General features: G+C 49.8%; 1 protein-coding gene across 2 annotated transcripts in view; it reads left to right on the forward strand.

The window, feature by feature from the left end:
• The window catches only part of ARHGEF37 (Rho guanine nucleotide exchange factor 37), a 53,500-nt gene extending 35,971 nt beyond the window's left edge, over window positions 1–17,529 (forward strand). For both annotated transcript variants that reach the window (XM_054487109.2, XM_054487110.2), the window contains 8 exons: window positions 869–999; window positions 1,628–1,732; window positions 3,053–3,163; window positions 4,421–4,750; window positions 6,678–6,806; window positions 9,746–9,941; window positions 11,421–11,578; window positions 14,542–17,529. In XM_054487109.2, coding sequence (XP_054343084.1) covers window positions 869–999; window positions 1,628–1,732; window positions 3,053–3,163; window positions 4,421–4,750; window positions 6,678–6,806; window positions 9,746–9,941; window positions 11,421–11,578; window positions 14,542–14,751 — 1,370 coding nt within the window. In that variant the 3' untranslated portion in view covers window positions 14,752–17,529. The remainder of the gene's footprint in view (window positions 1–868; window positions 1,000–1,627; window positions 1,733–3,052; window positions 3,164–4,420; window positions 4,751–6,677; window positions 6,807–9,745; window positions 9,942–11,420; window positions 11,579–14,541) is intronic.
• Window positions 17,530–17,926: the final 397 nt, after the last annotated feature.

Genomic DNA, 17,926 nt, shown 5'->3' on the forward strand with positions numbered 1-17,926 from the left:
ACTGCCACACTGTGGAGGAGAAATCAATAGTGGGGAGGTAAAGAGCTGTGCATACATCTGGGGAGAGGGGGACCCCTGCCTCTCAGGTTACTAAAACAGAACGGTTTGCAAAACGAAACAGTGTCTCAAGTTAAGAGAAACTCAATTACATGACTGAGACAACATAAAAATGGCAATTCAGCTAATGTTTACTAAGGGCTAGCTGTGCCATGCTTTTTCCTTCATTGTCATATTTGGTCTTTGCACTAACCCTCTGAGGTTGGCCCTGTTAGCCCCATTTCACAGTCGGGTAAAATGAGAGCATGCATCACCTGCTTCCTGTCACAGAACTGGTAAGGGACAGAGCCAGGTTTAAAACTCAGGCCTGGAGTCTTCACCACTATGCTCTACTATATTTAGCAGCTTTGGATTTCCTCCCCACCTGCTTCTCCATCCTGCGACAGATCAGTAGGAAGCAGTGAGTCAGGACCGGGAAGTGTGGCTCCCAGCTGGCCTGGCTCAAAGTGGCTGAGGGACCCCAGGCAAATATCTCCTCCCTGGGTTCTTCTTTAGGAAGTTCATTCAGACCCTCTGTCTTAGGTGACTCTCCCAGCAATCCTGCGAGGTGGCTGGTCCCATTTTACAGATGAGGAAACTGAGGCCCCAAGGAGTGGTGACTTCCCAAAGTCAAGCAGGCAAGAAGCTCTTCAGCCAGGGCTCACACCTCGGACAGAGGACCCTGTGCTTTTCCTGTGTGACTCACCAACCTGATGAATGTGACCCTGATGGAGCAGAGGGCCCAAGCAGGTGCCCAGCCAGGCATGTCCGTGACACTTGCTGTCCTGAGTTGGCTTGATCACTGTGCTTCCCCTCTTCTCTGTCGTTGCAGCCTCCAAGTACACCAAGGTAGAGCAGCTGACCCTCCGGGAGCGGCTGGCCCGCATCAACACGCACACCCTCTCCAAGAAGACCACCCGGCTGAGCCAGCTGCTGAAGCAGGAGGCAGGGCTGATCCCCAGGGTGAGCGTGGGCCTGGGAGGAAGAGTCACATCCAGCCACCCCCAGGGCCAGGCCCTGCACAGTGGGTAGACAGGGGGCTTAGGCTCCTTTCAGAACTGAGGCAACGGAGGCTGAGAGATTGAGGTGCTGGGAAGAGGCAGAGGTGGCACCCCACTTGATTCTGAAGAGCCAGTGGAGGGGTTTCTCCAGTGTCTTAGGCCACTCTCTTTGGGGCCTATTTACACAGATAGGAGAGCTGGTCTCTGGGTTTGGGCAAAGCACCAGCCCTAAATAGCTACTTCTAGCAGCACAGGTTGGTGGAGTGCCTGCTCTGAACCAAGCATGCTCACACAATGAAATAAGTGTTCCCACTATCCCCATGAGAAAACAGAAACTCAGAGAGGGTAAAACACTTGTCCAGTCACACGGCTAGGAAGCCAGTGAACTGGGGCTCATGCTTGTGTATCTGATTCCATGCTCTGAGTGTAAAACCACTGAGCTACACCACCCACTCAGCTGTGGGGTTGCGAGAACCAGCTCTGGTGGGCGAGTCTGTGGAAAGGTTGTCCCATTGAGGACTTGGGACACTGGAGCCAGTGTACACTGCCCCTATGTGGATATTCTCAACCCTCACACACATTACTTTCAGACAGAAGACAAGGAATTTGATGATTTAGAAGAGAGGTTCCAGTGGGTGTCTCTGTGTGTGACTGAGCTGAAGAACAACGTGGCTGCTTACCTGGACAATCTGCAGGTGAGGACCCTGCAGGGTTCATAAAGGGCGAGTCTGGGCTGGGTTCCCCTGGCAGGAGGCTTGCAGGGCCCAGCCTACAAGCTGGGAAAGGCACCAGCCTCAGAAACCAACCAGATTAGGTCATGCTGTCTCTGGCTGCCACCAGAAGAATGCTGGCCAGCGCTTCTCAGCCCCAGGTCATTATACCGGGGGCAGCTCTGAGCCCATTGGAGTTCCTACCACATAGGGCCAAAATTCACTGGAACCAGAGCCCCGCAGAGCAACCCTGCCAGACCAGCACCTAGAGCAGGGGAGACAAACTCAGGTGCCTAATGGGGCCAGGCAGGTAATGCTACTGAGTGAAGTGTGCAGGTAATAGGCAATCCAATGCAATAGGAACCTAGTGTCTAACAGGCTGTTTATAAGGCTTTTCAGTGAACTTAAATATAAAATAATATTTGGAATTTGAAGGGCTGAATGAATGAATACATGAATCAAATCTAAAGGAGCAGCTATTCCTCAGCTCTGAGGGGTTGTTGCTGGGTGGGAATATGGGCCCAGTTCTTCTGACTTTAAGAAAAACGCACCTGGAAATTCAGGTATTTTTCAGATTTTTGATGACATCTCCTGATGCGTCAATGTGAGCAACTAATTAAATGAAGATTTAAATGCTATGGGGCATTTTTTTAATGCATTGATGTAAATAGGAAAAGTTAGACAAAAGTATTAATAGAACATGTGGAATATGGACATGGGAAAAAAGAAACGCACTGCTGAGCGCAGTGGCTTATGCCTGTAATCCCAGCATTCTGGAAGGCCGAGGTGGGCAGATCACTTGAGGTCAGGAGTTCGAGACCAGCCTGGCCAACATGGTACAAACTTGTGTCTACTAAAAATATAAAAAAAATTAGCCGGGCAAGGTGTCACATGCCTGTAGTCCCAGCTACTCAGGAGGCTGAAGCAGGAGAATTGCTTGAACCTGGGAGGCAGAGATTGCAGTGAGTCAAGATCATGCCACTGCACACCAGCCTGGGTGACAGAGTGAGACTCTGTCTCAAAAAAAAAAAAAAAAGAAAAAAAGAAAAAAAACCCCACAAAGGTGGCATGTAAATGTATGAAGTTCAAGAAGCACTGGAATGAGGAGAAAGATGTTGACTCAGTCTAAGGCGAACTTTCTAATCACTTAAGCTGTGTGAGAATAGAATCAGCTGTGTGTGTCCCTCTCATTGGGGGTGTGTAGACAGCCTGGAAAACCTCTTTAAAGTATGGTGGAAGGGGATTCCAGCGTAAGATGGCCATGACAGGCCATGATTGGATGTTTCTCCTTGGTACTGGGTCCAGGTTTTCCTCTACTTCAGGCCGCATGAATACAATCTGGACATCCCCGAGGGGCCTGCAGTGCAGTATTGCAATTTGGCAAGAGACCTTCACCTTGAGGACTTCCTGAAGTTTGTGAGTGGAACTTTTCCTTTCTCCTTTCTTTGTTAGGCAGGTGGTAGAGCTTACAAGAATAATATTTAGAAGTCAGGCACTTTGGCCATGCGCGGTGGCTCACGCCTGTAATCCCAGCACTTTGGGAGGCCGAGGCAGGCAGATTGCCTGAGCTCAGGAGTTTGAGACCAGCCTGGGCAATACGATGAAACCCCATCTCTACTAAAAATACAGAAAATTAGCCGGGCATGGCAGTGTGCACCTGTAGTCCCAGATACTCAGGAGGCTGAGGCAGGAGAATTGCTTGAACCCAGGAGGCGGAGGTTGCAGTGAGTTGAGATCATGCCACCGCACTCCAACCCGGAGACAGAACGAGACTCCTTCTCAAAAAAAAAAAAGAAGTCAGGCACTTTACACAATTGCCACATCTGTAATCTTCCTGAGTGGTCAGCAGCATAGAGATTATTATTAGTGCACTTTACTGATAAAAATAGCCCCCACTAACATTTATTGAGCCTCACTATCTGCCAGGTTCTATGCTAAGCCCTTTATATTCCTTACATCATTTAATCCTCACCATATGGTTTTGGGGGTGGCTACTATGAATAGCTCCATTCTGCAGATGAGAGCTTGAGGCTCAGAGGGGGTGACCTCCTGGGTCATTTACACAGATGATCAGTGGTAAGCTGGGATCTGAGCCCCAAAGACTCTTGACCACCACTCTATACAAAATCTTTTCTAAAGCTGGGCAAGGTGGCTTGTGCCTGTAATCCCAGCACTTTGGGAGGCCAAGGCAGGAGGATTGCTTGAGCCCAGTTGTTAGAGACCAGTGTGGGCAACATAGACCCTGTCTCTACAAAAAATAATAATAATAAAATTAGCTGGGTGTGGTGGCATGTGCTAAGGTGAGCCTGACAGGTAGGCTGCAGTGAGCTGTGATTGCGTCGCTGCACTGCAGCCTGGGAGACAGAGCGAGACCCTGTCTCAAAAAAAAAAAAAAACTTTTTCAAGGTCTTTGCATAATAATGATTCAAAGTGCTATATAAGATTGAATGCCTGCTCTGTGCTAAGCACTCTGTTAAGCTCATTGCATGCATAGTCCCCATTTTTCAGATGGGCAGATTGAGGCCCAGAGAAGTTAGATAACATGCTAAAGGTCCCAGCTAGTCAGTGGGGGTTAGACTGGAACCCAGGCCTGCATGCTTCCAAAGCCCCTTCTCACAGCCCCTGCCCTTTGCCACCTCCTTTCCCAACTCTCACGCTCACTTCTCCCCACAGAAGCAACGGCTAGAAGGCCTGGTGTGGCAGCCACTGTGCAGCCTGGCCAAAGCCCTGCTTGGCCCCCAGAACCTGATCAAGAAGCGTCTGGACAAGCTACTGGACTTTGAGCGGGTGGAAGAGAAGCTGCTGGAGGTGGGCAGTGTGACCTACCAGGAGGAGGCCGCCCGGCACACATACCAGGCACTCAACTCCCTGCTAGTGGCTGAGCTCCCACAGTTTAACCAGCTGGTCATGCAGTGGCTGGGCCAGATCCTGCGCACATTCGTGACCCTCCAGAGGGACCTTGCAAAGCAAGTGCTGCAGAGGGCAGAGGGCAGCATGGCCCAGGTAAGGCCTCTGGGACTTGGACACCTGTGGGGAGTAGCCAGGCAAGGCCCTGCAGCCCCATCAGCCAGCTGTGTGTAGGGGCTAGGATGGAGGGAGGATAGGCCTGAACACAGGTCATCAGGCCCTTAGGAAGAGGCAGTGGGAACCTTCCAGATCTCTCTCATGCCCAGTCTCCCTCTGTTAGTGAAGTCAGACCATGAAAGCAAGGATAGGACTGAGATTCCAGACCATTCCCAAGTCCTGCAACTCAGAAGCAGAAGCTTTGCTCGTACAATAGCAGACCTTGGGATTGATCTCTGGAGTGTACTAGAAGTTGATGACAGAGACAGAAGGTCGTTTCTACACAGTAAGAAGTAAATGTCTCAAGCCGGTGTTACTATTACTACTTCTAGCAGCCATCTTCTCATGAGTATTTAGGATGTACCTGTTTGGAGCACTCTCCATGCATTATCTCATTCAATCCTCACAACAACCCTACAGAGGAGGTATAATTATACTCATTTTAAAAATAAAGAAGCCAAGCCATGGAGAGGTTAAGTAGCTTGTCTAGGGCCACATGACTAATAGCAAGCATTGAACTCTGACAGTTCAGCTCCAGGGCCTGGGCTCTGAACCACAACACTCAAGAGCCTGTAAAAGGAGCTACCGGCTGAAAGCATAAATAGGTTCCACAGAGGTTTGGATAAACCTCCAAATGCAAACTTTGATTTAAGAATTTGGAAGACTGGAGTTGATACAGGAAAGAACACCCAGCTGCTTCCAGATCTTGCTCTCAGATGTCAACATCAGAGCTGAATTGCTGTTGGGTCCAACCTTGGGAGCAATTTCAATACTCCTAATATCACACGCTGTTTCCTGTGTGTCACGGTCTCCAGCTCAGCTTTTCCCCGTCCAATTCTTTGCATGAAAATTCTACTAAGATTTGCTTTCCCCACCCCATCACCTTTCCAGCCCACAGCGCTCCCCTCCAGCACACAGCTGCTGAATGTGGCCACTCTGCACAGACACCTGCCTCAGCTTAGAATGCCCCTCTCCATTGTCCCTCAGCACTTTCAGTGTCTGGCATAGAGTAGGAGCTCCCCAAACAGGTGGCAGATGAATGAGTCTCTCCATGAAGCTCTCAGAGCTCCCCATCTCCCGAGGGGGAGAAGTCATCTCCCTATCCTCTGTACTCCAGCAGCCCTGTGGATGGAACTGTGCTCAGTACTTTCCAGAGCCTGCCTTCTGCCGCAGGGATCCATGAATGTGTTTCTCCTCAAGCAGGGGGACTGGGACTGAAAGCTTTTCCTCTTTTTGGCCCTCACAGAGTTCTGTCCCAGACACTCTGCGAATTGAATTAGGCCTGAACCATCAGTAAAAGAAGTGTCTCTCTTCCTTGAGAGCAGAAGAGTAAATCTGATGAAATGATCTTTTCCCTCTCCTATAGCCTGGAGGTTTTCTCTCTTGGGCTGCCCCAACCCCTTGCATTAAAGCTGGGATGTGCAGAGCTGGGGAGTGTTTGGGGATGCCAGTAGAGAGGTGGTCACGTTTATAAAAGCAGAAAGTAAGGGCGCTTCCTGATTGGTCCGTCAGAGTCTGCTGGTGACAACTGCCAGCCTGCCTTATCTGTGTCCTGTGATCCATACACGTGGCCTGTCCCTGTGGAGCCTGGGAAAGACTGCAGGCAGAAACCTCAATCTCCCCGCATCCTGGTGGGAGGAAGGCTCTAGGTCAGCACTGAGAGCAGTGAGATTGGTACAAGCTGTGGGGTCTCACTCACTCCTAGGTTGTCTGACGAAAATGCAAGAGATCCTGCACAGGGTCAAGGTCTCAGGACAGAGTATCACTCAGAACTCCTTGGGTTGAAAGTAATATAAACCCAAAGCAAGCCGGGGATCTCATTGTCCCCTCTTGCCCAGCTCTGTTGACAGTGTCTGTCCCCACTTAGCTGCCCCACCACCACGTCCCAGAGCCTGCCTTCAGGAAGCTGGTGGAGGACGCACTGGGCCGGACGAGTAACCAGCTTCGCTCCTTTCAAGAGACCTTTGAGAAAGTGCTGCCACCTCCCACCACACAAGTAAGCATCCTTCCTCCTCCCCAAAGACTGTCCAGTTCTTCACTGGCCAGTAGGGTGAGGCTCCATCCATCCCCTCTTTCCTTTCCTTTTTTGTCCCCCGATGTTTCCTGTTATCCATGGAAATATGTTCTCTTCTCTCTCCTTTCTCTTTGAGCTGGGGGTGGGGGACACACCCAGATACATACATACTTTTTACATCCAAGAAGTAGAAGAACAGCACAGAACTTCTGAGTCAAGAAAAAGAAAACTCAGACCTTTTAATATTAAGTGAAATTAGACATAATGATGGGCAACTGGCATTGACATCCAAAAACCTAGAACTTCTTCAAATTGTCATCAAAAGGTATCCTTAGCCAGGCATGGTAGCTCACACCTGTAATCCCAGCACTTTGGGAGGCCGAGGTGGGTGGATCACTTGAGGCCAAGAGTTCGAGACTAGCCTGGCCAACATGGCAAAACCCTGTCTCTACTAAAAATACAAAAATTAGCTGAGCGTGGTGGTGTGCACCTGTAATCCCAGCTACTTGGGAGGCTGAGGCAGGAGAATTGCATGAGCCTGGAAGGCAGAGGTTGCAGTGAGCCAAGCAAAGGTATCCTTTTCCTTCCCTGCCTTCTAATCCCAGCTTCAACATGAACATTCAACATAAATAAAAATTTTGATTATGTCATTTAAATTTCCTATTGCTGTGGTATTTTTTATTGCAAAGAACAGTATTTCAGCTGCATGATGGTTTACAAAGCTTTGGCTGACCAAATGCTTTTTTTTTTTTTTTTTTTTTTTTTTTTTGAGATGGAGTTTCACACTGTTGCCCAGGGTGCAGTGCAGTAGTGCGATCTTGGCTTATTGCAACCTCCACCTCTCTGCCTCAGCCTCCCGAGTAGCTGGGATTACAGGCACCCACAACTACGCCTGGCTAATTTTGTATTTTTAGTAGAGAGAGGGTTTCACCATGTTGGCCAGGTTGGTCTCAAACTCCTGCTCTCCGAACTCAAGTGATCTGCCTGCCTCAGCCTCCCAAAGTGCTGGGATTACAGGAGTGAGCCACCATGTCTGGCCCCAAATGCTTTTTAAAAAATGTATTTTCCTTTAAAATATAAGGAGAGGTTATCTGTTCTAGTCACTTGAAAAGTGTATCCAGGCGGTCTGTGTTTTAAAAGTAACTGAAGCAGCTGTAGGGAGAAGGGTCTCCTCAGACTGTGGCAAGACCTGGATCTGAGAAATTGAAACTGTCCCCTCACATGCAACACGTGAACTGAAGAGTCAGGAGACAGCCCTGAGATTCCCCAGAGGGAGAATGGGGCCCCAGGGACACAAAGAAACAAGAACAGGAGCCCAGCAGAACAGGACAGATAAAGGTGGCCCACGCCTGGCCCAAGTGCCGCGAACATAGGAGACCTTCACAGCCTGATGTCTGCCACAAGGCTGCAGGCTGACTCCTCATTGGCCCCACCTGTCCCCGCTCTTACTCTACATGGAGAGTTTTGCCCAGCAGAGGCCTCACTGACTGGGGGTGTGCCGTGGGCCCCGAGACTTGGCGAGCACGGGTGCAGAGGATAAACAGCAGAGCAGCCACTTGAATGTGTCACCCCTTCCCACCCTCCCACCTCTACACACACACACACACACACACACACACACACCTCCTGCACATTCCTGATGTATTTGGCTGAGGGTATAGAACCCAGCACAAGTGAGGTGGTCTCCCCGGACAGGAGCAGCCCTCATGGGATCTTTACAAGCCCTCCTTAGGGGCCCTCCCAGGGGTGACGCTGTTCTCTGCATAGGGAGGGCCAGTCAGCCTTGAGAAAGAAGGCCAGCATTTGTGACACCACTGGCTTTTATACTCACATGCTTATCACTGTTCTAAAAGAAATGACCACAACACCACTGTTCTCAAAGAAAACTACCTCGTCTCTACATTCCTGTTTAAGGACCTGTTTAGAAACATTGGGATCTCCTGGTTCTAAATCCTGAGACCCCATCCCCTTTGGGGCAAGGATATGGCAGAGTCTGTGGCCAAATGTTCCTGAAGGGCATCTCTGCCTGCCTGCCCACACCCAACACCTCCCCCCAAGGAGTAACCACATAGAACATGGTGAACACACACACACACACACACACACACATGAACACACACACACACACACACACCTCTCTCAAGACAGAGAGTAAATATATATTTAACATATTTAGTTTCTTATTGATTTTACAAAAAGAGGACAAGCATCCATGAGTCTCTCCTTGTTGATACTCTTCTGGAAGCAGTATCATGGAATGGAAAAACAGGAAATGCCAGGAGATTTTTGGATAAGCTGAAAGTGCCACCGAATCATTCTTTCCAGCTAGATGGCAATTTTCATCTAGGTAAAACTCTCTCCTGTGTTTCTGCTACACCATTCACAAAGTTTTCCACAGTGCCCTGTAAATGGCAGGTGCTCCATAAATGCCTGCAGGCTGAAAACTCATGGAATCAAAGGTTACATGCCCTCGTTCGTGCATAAGTGAAATCCGCCATGTGCTGGCCCTGGCTGGCTATTTAAGAAACCAGATGAATAAGGTCTGGTGCCCACATGAAACTCACACTCTAATGGAATTGAAAGACCTGTCCGAGGCATTCTGCTGTGGGATAACTTAGCCTGATGGTATGGGCAGAATTTAGGGCCCAATCCTAGGAGTTCAGTAACTGAGAGGTTTCAGAACTTGAATTAGAATTTTAGAGAATCCCAGAAATTAGAATTTTCTTCCAAAATGCCGTAGGCTGCTAAGAGCCAGCCATCTGCTAGTGAGGGCCCTGTTGCCCTGATCAGGGTGGGCCCTTCAGTGGCAGAGTTAGGATCAGGCCCAGTACTCCTGGCTGTCAAAATGTGAGCAAATGTTGGTGCCAGCTTTGACAGGTTTATTCAAGCACTTGTGTCTGTCTGTGCTCCTCCTCTCCCAGCCGCTCCTTCCAGGGTCTGAACGCCAGGTGCAGGCTCTCCTGAGCAGGTACGGCCCTGAGAAGCTGTACCAGGTGACAAGCAACATCAGTGGGACTGGGACTCTGGACCTGACTCTGCCTCGGGGCCAAATCGTGGCCATCCTTCAAAACAAGGACACCAAAGGCAACAGCGGCCGCTGGCTGGTGGACACCGGGGGTATGTGGGCCTTTGTGAGCCCTTCTTCTCCTTCTGGGAAAACTACCCCACAGAAGCCAGTGCAGAGACCCGGGCACTCTCGTGGGTCAAAGTCTGGCTGTGCATTCCAGGATGGGAGTAGGCACAGGTGACACACACAGGGCTCAGGGCACAGTCAGCTTAGAGTGACTCCGTGGGGCATGAAAAGCCAACAAGAGGAATTGAGGCATTCATTGCAGGGTCTATCATGAAGCACCTATGGTGTGCTGGGCGCTGAGCATATAAGACAAGGCCCCTGCCTGGAGGGCCCTGCAGACCACTGAGGTCAACAGGGCTATATGGAGAGAACTCCAGGACCACCCTGAAAGATGGAGATGGGCACAGAGATAGAACGCTTGGACCCTGGCTACACTGCCAGAAGTCTGATGTGCAGAATGAGGGGAGCGATCATCCTGCCCGCTCCATACTGGTCATGGCCTTGGGAAGTGCTGCTGAGGTCTGGGTGCCCCAGTGTAACTGGGCTGGAGGGAAGTGGCACCATGAATCCAGGTGAGATGGCCCAGGAGAGCATCTTCCAAAGACAGGTGTGTGACCCACAAGATGAGGGGTGCCTGAGATTATTGTCAGGGGATCCACAGACAGTTTTTCCCCCTTCAGACAGTGTATTATAATTGTTACTTAAGCATTTTAATGTGTATTCGAAAAGATATAAGTAGTCCATAATTCCATGATTATAATCATATTATTGTATATAGTACAAGATGAAGTTTTAAAAAGTGAGTCAATTAAAAAATTAAGAAAGCGGTACAAATCAGACAGAAATCATGAAACAGCACTTCCATGATTTAAGGTGGGAACAACAGAACGGGTATTAAGCAAGGCCCCCGAGGCCAAGAGGACTGGATTTGGATTCCAGCTCCACCACTTTGCCGACTGTGTGATCTCAGGGAAGTCATGGAACCAGTCTGAGCTCGGCTGGTTCAGCGTAAAATGGAGAGGATAATATCACCAGCTGCCCTCAAGAAGTGATAGCCATTCATAACGACAGCAATGAGAACAGCACTGGACTAGTTGCTACACACGAAGGAACTGGGGTCACGTGGAGAGGAGAAAGGCAGTCTCTGCCTCCTGGGAAAGGCAGTCCTGGGGAGAGGAAGCAGCTCTTGCTCTGGGTAGACACCAGAGGGGCATGGGAGCTGGCGGCTCCATCAGGAGAGCAGTTTTCATGCCAGTCCAGGGACAAACTTTTAGCCTCTATCATAGCTGATCAAAGGGAATGGTCTGTCCGGTAGGGAATGAGTCCCCCATCACTGGGGTGTGTGAGCAGAAGCCAGAAACGGTGAGAGTGGGGCAGGAGGGTTCAGGGTTCCTAGATGACCTTTTGGTTCTCTTGGGTGTTGAGAAGCTGTGTTGGAGACATTTATATCCATTGATTTTCTCCCTCATTAAAAGGGATGGGAAGGTGGCCTGCAGCCTGCTAACCTTCTGCATGTTCCCTAGGACATCGTGGGTATGTGCCGGCTGGGAAACTGCAGCTGTACCATGTGGTCCCCAGTGCAGAGGAGCTCAGAAGGCAGGCGGGGCTGAACAAAGACCCCCGATGTCTAACACCGGAGCCCAGCCCAGCTCCAGTGCCCTCTATTCCCACCGTGAACCAGGTGAGTATGGGAGAGGGCTGGGGGCTTGCCTCCCATCGGCCATCTGGACTGTGGCTTGGATTTTCCTTCTCTCTCAAAGTCTGTGCCCCTCCTGTCTGGTGGGGCTGCCACTCTGTGAGACCAAGGCCTTGATCAATGGCCATGCCAGTGTCCCAGCCAGGAGTGGGACCTGAAGAAAGGGGCCTCCCACCCCTACCACAGCAACCACAGAGAACTAACCCCTTGTTCCCCATCAGCAGGGCAAGTAAGATTCATTCATTCATTCATTCATTCAATATTTGCCAGGCACTGTACTAGATGAGAGATACAATGATGAGCAAAACTAAATCATGGTCTTTGCTTTCCTCAAACTTCTAATCTGAGAGTAGGGAAAACAGTGATTAAGAAAATAATTTCGTGACTAACTGAAGTTAAAGTTAATAGCAGAGATAAGTACCAGAGCCCTGGGTGTGGAGAGGTCCAGGAAAGGTTTTGCTGAGAAGAATGGTGCTTTTTCTAAAACAGGAAGGGAGAGAGGGAATTAATTGGATAAAGAGGGTGTACTGGGGTGCAGATGGAAAGAGCTCTGCAGAAAAGGCCCAGTGACAGGAGAGAGCAGGAGGTGTATGAGGAACCGAATGAAGCCCGTGTGGCCGGAGAAGAAAGGGGACAGACTGGAGTGTCATGCTGCTGGAGAGGTGGGCAGGGATAGGCCAGCAGGGCCTTGTGGCCTTGACGAGGGTGTCAGTCTCAGTCTTTCTCTGAAGAGCAATGGGCAGTATGTGTATGCATGTTCATGGCGGCATTATTCATTGCAGCCAAAAAGTAGAAACAACCCACAGGCCCATCAACATGAATGGATAAACACAATGCGAGCTCTTTGTACAATGGAATATTATTCAGCCATAGAGACGGATGAAGCACCGGTACATGTTGTAGCACGGACAAGCCTTGAACACATGCTGCTAAGTGAGCAAAGTCAGATGCAAAAGGCCACATAGGATTCCATTATGTGGATCTCCAGAATGGGCAAATCCGTAGAGATAGAAGGTGGATGAGTGGCAGGGGCTGGGGCTGGGAGGTGGGGAATGGGGACTGCTAACTGGTGTGAGGTTTCTTTTTGGGGGTGATGAAAATGTTCTGGAATTAGATAGTGGGGATAGTTGCGTGTATCTGCAAATATACTAAAAACCTCTGAATTGTACACTTTAAAAGGGTGAGTATTATAGAATGTGAATTATATCTGAAAAATAAAGTGTTTGGAAGCCATTAAGGGATTTGGCTTCGCGGGGATGGAGTCCATGAGCGGGGAAGAAGTTCAGTGGGATGTTGGAAGGATGGGATGAGACAGTAAAGCCAGGCTGCATGTATGTGAACCTCCCTCAATGGAGGCAGCTCTCACAATGATCAGCAGTTGAGGGTGGCAGGGGGTGTACTACAGGGGAAGCAGGAGCAACAGAAAGGATCTGGACAGACTCGGATGCCTCGGGCCAGGGTGGCTGGAGGAGCCTGCCGCAGGCTGTGAGTGCTGCATAGGTGTCCGGGAACCCTCTGCTCTAGCACTTGTGCCACACCCACCGGGAAGTCTGTCAGGCCAGCATCCTTCAGCAGTAGCCAGAATTAAAGCACCAGGGGCTACAAAGGACCCACCAGAGACCCACGGGAGGGCCTGACCACCCAGCTCAGCCTCTGCCCCAGTGCCTCTGGGGACAGGAATGAAGTTGCCCCCGCCGCCCAGCTCTAGTCAATGGGGGTGGTGTCTCAGGGAATCCTTATCCAGGGGCTCATTTGGGTGAGCTCGGCTGTCTATCTGCCCAAGCATATCAGCTGCTTCCTCTGGGACTCTGCAGGACTTGCCAGGGATCATCCCAGCCCTTCCATGGTGCTTAATGTTCCTGAGGCCTGACCATCAGTAATGACAGTAATGGTAAAACAAACAAAAAACCGAAGCAGCCTGCATTTATTGAGCCCTTGCTATGTATGTATCAGGCACTGTGTAAAACCCTACACATGTATTCCTTCATGAAATTCTCTCAATGACCTGAAGGGGATGGCAGGCTCAGAGAGGTTAAATGTTAGCCTAATACATGCCCTCCTCGCCAATTGTTTTCTCTAGTTCAATTTATTTTTCTTTCTTTCTTCCTTTCTTTCTTCCTTCCTTCTTTCCTTCCTTTCTTTTTTTCTTTTTTTTTTTTCCGGAGTCTGGCTCTGTGGCCCAGGCTGGAGTGCAGTGCCATGATCTCAGCTTACTGCAGCCTTACCTCCCGGGCTCAAGCAATTCTCCCACCTCAGCCTCCTGAGTAGCTGGGGTTACAGGTGTGCGCCACCACGCCCGGCTGATTTTTGTATTTTTAGTAGAGGCAGGGTTTCACCATGTTGGCCAGGCTGGTCTTGAACTCCTGATCTCAGGTGATCTGCCCGCCTCTGCCTCCCAAAGTGCTGGGATTGTAGGCGTGAGCCACCACACCTGGCCCGGTTCTATACTTTTCTGTAAAAAGTAAGCAAGTTGCCCAAATCCTTGTCTCAACTTTCAGCTGGGAAACTGGCCTGGGCAGCTCAAACTGTTAGATCTGGAGAGGGAGAGGGTGCTGAGTCTGCTCAGTGATGTGGCAATAGTGGATCAAAAATATCTGTTTGGAGGTCAGACAGGCCTAGATTCACTGCTGTGCAATTTTGAGTAAGTTCCTTGACTTCTCTGATCCTCATTTTTCTTATCTGAAAAATGGAGCAAATAGAATGATAGAATTATTGTGAGAACCCAAACCCAGTAGAATGCTAGGACAGTGCCAGTCACATAGTATGGGCTGTGGTACTAGCAGATGCAGTCATTGCCTTTAGCACAAAAGATGTACTTGGGAGGTGACGAGCGTCCAGCAGTGGGGACGACAGCCAGGTGGATGGGAATAGGATAAACAGCCTTTCTGGATCGAGTCTGTCTACCTTCTCACCCTGACCATTTCTGTGTCGCTCCCCATGTGTTTCAGGTCATAGCCGCGTACCCTTTTGTGGCCAGAAGCAGCCATGAAGTGAGCCTGCAGGCAGGCCAGCCCGTGACCATCCTGGAGGCCCAGGACAAGAAGGGGAACCCAGAGTGGAGCCTGGTGGAAGTGAATGGACAGAGGGGTTATGTGCCTTCTGGCTTCTTGGTCAGGGCTCGGAGCCCAGTTCTGTGGGGCTGGAGTCTGCCCTCTTAGGGTACCCTCCTTGGAGCCCACATTGCCAAGTGATGGGGGAGGCTTAGAGGCTCTGACCCTGGAGGGAAAAGAAGCAAAGGAAAGGTGGAGGTGGAAGGGAAGACCAGGCCAGAGTGGGTGAAGCGCACTCAGGAGGCAGCCAGAAGACATGGGTGGGACTTGCAGAGTGCTTGGTGTGGCGGGGTCACAGGAGGCTCCAGCCAGGACTGCTAATTATGTCTGCGTAAAGAACTCATTCCGACCTGGGGTCACAATGCACTTGGACAGCAGGTCACAGCTGATTGGCCAGGACTCTCCATAGCTTACGGCCAGTCTTAGCCGTGCCTCCATCCGGGCCTGCCTGTGGGCGTGGGTCACACAGGATAATGTTACTCGCGTGCTGTGTGGTTGCAGGAAGCGGGTTCTGGAAGAGTCCAGAACTGCCTGGTCAGACAGTTCACTTCCTACACATGGTATCAGGAGACATCATAACCAGTGAGTCAGCTTTTATTTCTCTACGCTGGAAGCTGAGTTTATCTTGGGCAGTGACCCACTGGGAGCCCTCTCAAGTGGGGAAGCCATGGATTTATCGGTGTGGCAGAGAGGTTCCCAAGACTCTTGACTGGTCCTGGGAGTGGGTGTGACCAAGTCATAGTTCTGGAATGTGTGTAGGCAAATTCAGAGGCTGTTCCAGGGAAGAGGGGATTTTGATACTGTGTTAGGTGGGGTGTGTGAGGCTGTTGGCAGCAGGTGAACAGCTACTGCTGTGTTCTCTGGACTAGGGAACAAAGAGGTATGCAAATCATAGAAGAAACTCTGGGAAGGCGGTGATAAGGCCTGGTGGGTGGGGAGGTTAGGGAATGGCTTGCTTTCCTGTTTCTGGATAGAAGGGGAGCCAGGGAGAACCCCCGGTGGTTTCAGGTGGCCCCTGAGGTCCTGGAGGCAGCCGTGGATGTGATGCAATTGGCTGTGGGACCTTAGATGTAGGACACAACTTCAGTGTTCCCATCCAGAAAGACCTAACTCACATGGTTGTGCTGAGAATGACGTGAGGCTAAGCATGCAGAACTCCCTGTAAACTATGAAGTGTGGTACAAATGTAAATGACAGCAGTGATCTCGGGGTGGCACCCGCCATGCTGCCCTCCCCCACGTCCATGCCCACGGCAGCAAACCTTGTTCATCAGTATAGCTTTCTTTCCTGTAACCCAGGAGCTACCCTGGGGGGCTTCTCAGTACTGCATTCTATGTAACCAGCCTCTTCAACTTGGTACATGAGCCACGCCATTCTAGAACCTGGAAATTGGAGCCCCTCGAAAACAGTTCCTGTTCAAGGAGGACTGACCCGCTGGGGCAATGTTGGGTGCAGTGCAGTCACTGCTTGGGGTTGTCATATCTAGGCTGTTGCTCTGGGCAAAGATAAATTGCAAGATTCACAGAAATGGGAAAAGGTGACCAGGTGTGATCTTATACAACTGACGAAGTTTGTAACCAACCCAAGTTAGAATGTGTGTCAAATAGGAGGTAGTTTAGATATATTTCCAAGAACATGTCTATGTTATAACCACAGTGCCTAAGCAGTGAGCTCTGGTTTTTGAAGGGCTTTTAAGAAATATATACATGTGTGTGTCAGACAGTCTATAACTTGCCTCCTCTGGACCTGTTAAAGCATGAAGACTGCATGACATAAGAGAAATGCAACCCCTACGGTTCCTTTCTCAGCAGCGAATTCACTTTAGAGGATGCTCTTGACTCATTCTCTCTGTTCTTTCCTGCTCGGATTTCTGATAAAAATAAAAAGCATAGGGGAACAGATAATGAAATAGGAAACCCACTCGTGGGTTCCACAGATACCTACCGAGGGCCTACTGTGTGCTAGAATTGTAGCTCAGGGGTTCTCAGTGTAGCTGCTCACTGAAGTTACCATGGCAGGTTTCAACTGGCAGAATCCAGGCTCCGTCCCACCCAGAGATTCTGATGAAATTGGTTTAGGGTGTGGCTCGGGCCTCAGGAATTCAGAAAGCTTCCCAGGTGCTTCTAATGTGCAGCCAGGGTTAAGGACCTCTATCCTAGACACAAAGTATTGAAGAGATAGACCTGGTGCCAGAGATGACCATGAGCTGTAAGCTAGGATGTGCCCCAACTGAGCTCTGCACTAGCTAGTTCAAACAGGCGCTTTAGAGGCAGTGTGAAAGGGGACAGCCTGTTCTGCCAGGTCTCAGAATGTATATTTACTAAGTGCCATTAAAAGGGACCTGAACAAAATTGGATGTCTTGTAGGCATAAGGGAGGAAAATAAAATATACTTGGAACCAAGTCTATGTCATGAAGGGAAAATAAAAATGTATTCAGTAGCATGTGGGTTATGGTTTCTCATAGACCAGGGGATAAGATTAAAAGTCACTGAAGAGCGGGAAAATGCATATTGAGAAGATGAGAATGGCCTGTATTTTCTCCGGGGGAATCTGTGTAATGTGCCTTTTCCCTCTCCAAATGCCTAGAACCATGGCACTGTGTCTTATTTATTTCACTGTTGGGCTGTCTCATACTAAACTTGCAAAGATATTTGCCTATGAACTGAACAAGACTTCCAGGAGTTGAAGTCTGGTTCACAAGGGTACCCCTTGCCTCCCGTGATGGAGTGAGAACTCTTAAACCCCTCAGGCCCCAACTCAGTTGTGGAGATGAGGACAAGATTACAATATCAAAAGAAAGATGAATGAATTCTTGGTTAATATGACGAGCCCCAGCTCAACGAGTAACTGATGTGAACTGCCGGGAATAAAGGACTTCAAAGATGGGAAGTCTCTGGAATTTGTGTGACTCTAACCATTGGATAGCCAGATGCCCCACTGTGCCATTTGTTTGCTAGACACTTGCTGTATATAAAAATAACATCTTGTTTGCTCAGGTGTCCATTTAATAGGCACTCTTTATGCCTCAGAGAGCTGGCCTGAGCTGCTGGGGGATACAGAAAGAAATCAGACAGATGAGGCCCGGTCTTCCAGATCCCAGTCTCTAAGGCAAGCAGATGAGGCAACCATCAATTACGTGCTGTGTAAGTGTCAGGATGAAGTAATGGCAGGTGCCATGCAAGCCAGGGAAGAGGCCTGCCTCTGACTCAGACTTGGCGGCCAAGGAAGGCTTCCTGGAAGAGGTGATATCCAAGCTGAGGCCCAGTGGGTGGTTAAGTGAAG

This window comes from Pongo pygmaeus, chromosome 4, assembly GCF_028885625.2.
Source record: "Pongo pygmaeus isolate AG05252 chromosome 4, NHGRI_mPonPyg2-v2.0_pri, whole genome shotgun sequence".
Classification (NCBI taxonomy): domain Eukaryota; kingdom Metazoa; phylum Chordata; class Mammalia; order Primates; family Hominidae; genus Pongo; species Pongo pygmaeus.